Source organism: Caretta caretta, chromosome 23, assembly GCF_965140235.1.
Source record: "Caretta caretta isolate rCarCar2 chromosome 23, rCarCar1.hap1, whole genome shotgun sequence".
Lineage (NCBI taxonomy): Eukaryota > Metazoa > Chordata > Testudines > Cheloniidae > Caretta > Caretta caretta.
The window spans coordinates 11,674,153-11,680,152 of record NC_134228.1 but is presented as its reverse complement, the minus strand read 5'-3'; the positions used below and the strand labels follow the sequence as shown (position 1 = coordinate 11,680,152).

Here is a 6,000-nt window from a genome sequence, read left to right as displayed (position 1 = left end):
TCTAAACAAAGACTTTTCACGTAGATCCATAATCGCACAAAACTCAGCTATCATCAGTGTGACTGCCAATCCCTCATGGGGATTTGCTCACATCCCACTCGAGCCTTATCAGCCTCCATGGCTTCCCTGCACAATGTACCTATCAAGGACATTTGTAGAGTTGCTATCTGGGCCTCAGAACATACCTTTAGACAGCACTATGGCTTAGAGCAACAGACAACATCTGATACCTCCTTTGGATGCTCTGTAGTATCGGAGGTCACGACTTCAACTCCGAAGCCTCTCCTACCATCGGAGGGCACTGCTCTGAAGTCAACTAAAGTGGAGCACCCACAGGGACACACATCTCGAAGAACCTCAGTTACTGCACAAGGTGAGTAACCTTCTCTTTTCCCAACAAAACTCTACAGACTGGGCGTCACTTTGAAGACTACAGTTGCTTTTCCTATGCTCAGGGACTTCTCCCTCCTACTTCTTATAGAGGCATAAACCACCCAAAGGGGTTGGGCAGAAAGCAGGAGCATAAATAGGCTTAGATTTTTATCAGTAAATGTCGATAAAATGTCAATTTCATGGTACGCACACAAACGGATGAAAAAATATTTCCATTGCTGCTAATTAAAATATTCAGAGATGCAAAGTAAGAAATTAGTTTGACTTAACCCTAAAATTTTTATATATGCGGTTGACAGTTTGTGTTTTAATGCTTATAAACTTTAATTGTCTGACCCACCCCCATTGTGTGCCCCTCCACTGGCCTCTGCTCTGACTGGAGTTTCAGGAGGGACTATGCATCCTGCACCTACCCAAGAGAAGTTCAGTCTGTACCACCTCGTGCTCAAATATGTGTATAGCTGAGCTACCAGTGAGGACGTTAAACACGCCCTCCATTCTGAAGGGGGGTAATTAGGTTAGATGGGGTGAGTTTCTCCCAGGAAACATAGCACTGCTGTTGTGTCTCAGAAATTGCATCTAGTTTTTATTTTGTTCTCTCTACACCAATGTCAAGCTTTTGAAGAAAATCAGTGATCATGATTTATTTCCTTTCTTGCAGGTGATTTTACTGTCACTGTGCATGTTGATCCTCCAATTGCCTTGGTTGGACAAGCTGTGATGTTGTCCTGCAATCTCATAGGCCACAACCCTGCTAACGTTCAAGTGCATTGGTATAAATGGGAAAGGAGCAAAAATACAACATTATATTTTTACAATAGCACAGAAAAAGGGACTGAGCTGGGCCGGGCTGGGGACCGGCACAGGATCAAAGGACGATATGAGAATGGAGTGGTTAGCATGAAGCTCTTTCCAGGGCAAGTAGAAGATAGTGGTCAGCACGTGTGTGCGGTGACAAACAATGGTGTCTATCAAGAAGCTATCACCCAGGTGACTGTTGCAGGTAAGCATGGAGATGTTGATAGAAAAGTGTTGCTGGCAGGGAACAATGTCGCACTGATCACAGTGGTGCTGATTCTCCATTGCCTTGCACTGTGTGTAGCAGCTGCATTTCCATTTAATCCTTTCCTCCCAACAGGGAGGGTTCATCAACTGGCAGGGGAAGGAGAAACACCCACTTGTTTGCCACGTTATGGGAAGTGGGCAGGGGAAGTGATGGACTGGGAGTCAGAGAAGATTCAACATTTTGGAGTCCATCTCGCACAGTGTATTCAAATTATACCCAGTGTATGCACACAACATGGATACCTCATGTACATTTTTCTCTGGCTTTTTGCTAGTGGCATGTGCAATTCTCATCCACCTGCCTTGTGTGTGCTGCTGTTGTACAACAGCAATAAAATGAATAAAGCGCAGGGGCAAAGCTGGGCAATTAGCTCCCATCACACGCATATGCACCCAGGCAGTACATTACAGAGTCCTGCAGAGCGGTGAGGTCACTGTCCACCTGTGGTTTGTACACACTGCCCCTGATTCTCAGTTACCCGAAGGCCCTTTTACGTGGAAATGAACCACTGCCATTACCCCTTGTACAGAGAAGGTTCTCCTTGGCCAGTGTAGCGCTGATGTAAGGGCTCTGTGGTGGCCTTGCTTCCGGACGTGGTGTAAGAGGCATGTCAGGGTTGTGGGAGAGAGGGAGCAGGCTAAGGGCTCGTAGGGGTATGGCTGGAGTTCACTGTGCTTTGGCTATGCTCTGCTTCCCAGGGCTCATAGGGGACCATGGGAAGCAAAGTGTAAGTTAGAATAGCCCTAAGGCTGCTCTGACTTACAATGGGCCCGAGCGAGGTCCCTGAATGACCCAAAATATGGGGAGCACAAAGATAGCTCTCCCCTTTTCTGAAAACATTGTTTCCTTACTGATCTGCTACCATCCCAAAAGTGAAGCTGTCGCATACATACAATGTCGTCATGTCTACATACAGTTTGGGATCAGCTTGTGAAGTGTTTGGTGATCTCTTGAGGTGGAAATCTCTCTGTATGAATTTAAGATACCTGGAAATGCAAAATTATAGTTCAGTGTAGATTCAATAGGACATGGCGGCTGTAATGATAGTGGTGATCATTCATCATTAACACTCTTTGCCTGTTTAACATTTTCTGAAATTGGTTTTCACTGTAGGTTTTGGCTCTGCACCTCGCCTAACTATAGACCATCAGCAGAATAATTCAGTCACTCTGAGGTGTATGTCCCAAGGGTGGTACCCACAACCTGAAGTATGCTGGACTGACAGCACAGGACAAAACATAACTGCTATGGCTGAAACAAGAATCCAAAAAGATGGGACAGATCTGTATCAAATCCACAGTACGCTCAGGGTCGCAGATACTGCTTCTGACACTATCTCATGCACTATAAGAAACCCCTTGCTGAAGAGGCACCGCAAAAAAGTTATTGCAATTTCAGGTAAGAGATGCAGTACTGTCAAAGCAAATATTCCTGCTCTTACGAAATCGGGCAAAACGCATCTGCCTTGTGGCCAACCATGTCATTCAAAGCTTGCCTACATGGAGCACCAACACGCATTATTGGGGTGCGATTTCTAAAGTGCATTAATGGGTTGCACGTTAATTCATCCATGTAGACACCTCAGCTGGTGCTGACTAAAGTTTCCCTGGTGTGCTTTACCGTATTATTGTTTGAAACAGTAATATGGTAAATCACACTAGGGAACTTTTAGTGTGCATCATCAAGGTCTACACAGACCAATTAATGCACAACATATCGGTGCACTTTATTCATCACACTTCTGTCGTGCCCATTACCCCACTGTGTAGACAAGCCTTTGGTGCAGCATCGTGAAGATCTGTACTACTCAGCATTTCTTTTTAAATACTATTCTTGAGTTCACCACAGATGTAAAAGACAGTAGAGCTCCGATTCTCTTTTCACTTATCTGTGTGTATATTAGGAGTGACCCCCTGAAGATAATGAATTTACACTATTGTAAAAACAGCATAAATAAGAGGAGAATTAGGGCTGCCTCTTTTTCACGCTCTCTCTTGCACATTAATATGAGGCATTATGTGCTGCTGATGCAAATATAACCCCCTGAACATTTTTCAGGTTTCTTTGATGTGGAGGCAGAACATGACGTCGTTACCGCTGGAATTGGAGAAAACGCCATTCTTCCCTGCCGGCTGATTACGAAACATCTGCCCCCTAGCATGGAGCTGCAATGGAGGAAAGTTGGACCTGGAAAGGATAAGACAATCTATTTCTACCTCTATGATGAAAGCAGCCCCCTGGTTAATTCTTATCCACATGATGACAAATGCGCAATGGGTTATTTGTCTCCAAATGGAGTCAACAGCAGAGAATGGCACAGGAAAGAATATGGAAAAAAGGCAGAAGTTTTTAAAGGAAAGGAGTTTGGGAAAGGAAATATTTCTCTGAAACTGAACAATATTCAGGTGGAAGACAAAGGGAAATACGTATGTTCTGCCACAGCCAACTCATTTCACAGAGATATCATCATTGACGTCTTGGTTATAGGTAAGAAAAGCCTAGAATTGGAGAAAGCAGATTTAACAAAACTCTATTATTCTGTCTCCCCAGGAGCCAGTGCAGGCTTGTCCCTTCTCCACGGCACATTTTATTTTATTATTATTTTATTGTTTTAAAACTCCTAAATGGTGGCATTTCCACTTCTTCCATTGGGTAGCTATTAGATCAGGGATGGGCAAACTATGGCCCGCGGGCCACACTCTGCCCGGGGGCCCTTCCTGTTGGGCCCCTGAGCTCCCGGCCGGGGAGGCTCCACCCGGCCCCTCCCCGGCTGTCCCCCCTCCCCTGGAGCCACGCTGCCGCGCGGTCAGCACTCTGGCCCGCTGCTCCTGCCTGGCAGGCTCCAGGGGGCCTGAGTTCCTGCTGTTCTGAGTGGCCTGGTAAGGGGATGGGGCTGCGAGCTCCAGCGGGCAGCACGTCTGGCTCTGGTGGGCCACACGGCCGCCAGACACGCTGCTCTGAGTGGCCCTGTAAGGGGTTGGGGAGCGGGGTGGGGGTTATCTATTGCAGGGGGAGGGATAGCTCAGTGGTCTGAGCATTGGCCCCCTAAACCCAGGGTTGTGAGTTCAATCCCTGAGGGGGCCATTTAGGGATCTAGGGAGTTGGGGTTGGTCCTGCTTTGAGCAGGGGGTTGGACTAGATGACCTCCTGAGGTCCCTTCCCACCCTGATATTCTATGATTCTATGATAAGGGGCAGGGAGACCCGGGGGTCTGTCAGGGAGTGGGTGTGTGCAACGATAGGGGTCAGGGGGTAAGGGGAGGAGTCTGGGGGGGCAGTTAGGGTGGGGGGTCTCAGGAGGGGGCTGTCATGGGGACAAGGAGTAGGGGGGATGGTTAGGGATGGGTGGGGACAAGGAGTGGGGGGGGGTTGGATGGGTTGGGGTTTCTGAGGGGGGCAGGAAGTGGGTGGGGGTCAGATAGGGGGCAGGGCCAGCTGTTTGGGGAGGCACAGCCTTCCGTACCCTACCCTCCATACAATTTTGCAACCCCAATGTGGCCCTCAGGCCAAAAAGTTTGCCCACGCCTAAATTAGATGGTCTAATGCATGTCACTGTGAGATCAGTTTCCTGATTTCAAATTGTCTGTTGTTAGCAGACATACCAATAATAATCACTCTCCCCTTTATTTGCCTTTAAAATGCCAGTTCTTGGAGCTGTATTGTTAAATCTATCTTCTAAAAATTAAAGTGATGTTAGAGTGTAATTTAAACTACTTTTTAATACGCCTTTCTGAAGCACTGTTAATTTTACAACAGAGTTTGTTAGTATCCTAAGAACAGGAGAACCTTCAGCCATAACAACATAGAATAAAAGAAATGTAGGGCTGGAAGGGACCTCAAGAACTTTGTGAGAGTTTATTATTACAATAATAATAATTTGTTAACAACAGAGAAAAGATGTTTTTTCTTTCCACGCTGAGGTTGAAAAAAATACATTTTATTTCATGAGGTAAAATGATTTAGGATCTTGAGTCCCATTTTCAAAAGTTACTGAGTTGTTGTCTATACAGAAGCATTCTGGAAAATGAATTCGACTTAACTGAAGTTTGAATGTAAAGTGGATTAGTTAAATTTCATTAAGCCCCTGTGTGGACATCCTTATTCAGATTTTAAATTGCCTGAATTCAATCTGTGAACTAAGCTAAATCAAATTAAGGCCACTTTAATTCTGAATAATTTCTGAAAAACATGTGTTTATTGTGGTTTAACTAATAAATTTGAATAGTTGATTCAGATTAACTTTCTTGAGTTTCCCCATGCAGACAAGTCCTTAGATACTTTGGAGAAAGTCCAGTTAACTTTCCAGGAAACTTAGGTTAGGTCTACACTACAGATCTATGTCAGTATACCTATGTCACACAGGGGTATGAAAAATCCACACCCCTGAGCAATGTGAGCCAATAGGGGGAGGCTTGTGAGACAGAACATTAAACTGCATGGAAGCTGGATTCAGACTACAGAACTCAATCCTGCACAAAACCAGAATGGTCCAAACTTCTCAGGTTTCCCAGCTACATTCAAAACCCACCTCTTTGATTCTAC

General features: G+C 45.5%; 1 protein-coding gene across 1 annotated transcript in view; it reads left to right on the top strand.

The window, feature by feature from the left end:
* The first annotated feature begins 1,223 nt into the window (after nucleotides 1-1,223).
* The window catches only part of LOC125627986 (butyrophilin subfamily 3 member A1-like), a 54,682-nt gene continuing 49,905 nt past the window's right edge, over nucleotides 1,224-6,000 (top strand). Inside the window, exons 1-3 of the mRNA XM_048832657.2 lie at nucleotides 1,224-1,396; nucleotides 2,573-2,857; nucleotides 3,518-3,946. Of these exons, the coding sequence (XP_048688614.2) occupies nucleotides 1,294-1,396; nucleotides 2,573-2,857; nucleotides 3,518-3,946 (817 nt within the window). The 5' untranslated portion in view covers nucleotides 1,224-1,293. The remainder of the gene's footprint in view (nucleotides 1,397-2,572; nucleotides 2,858-3,517; nucleotides 3,947-6,000) is intronic.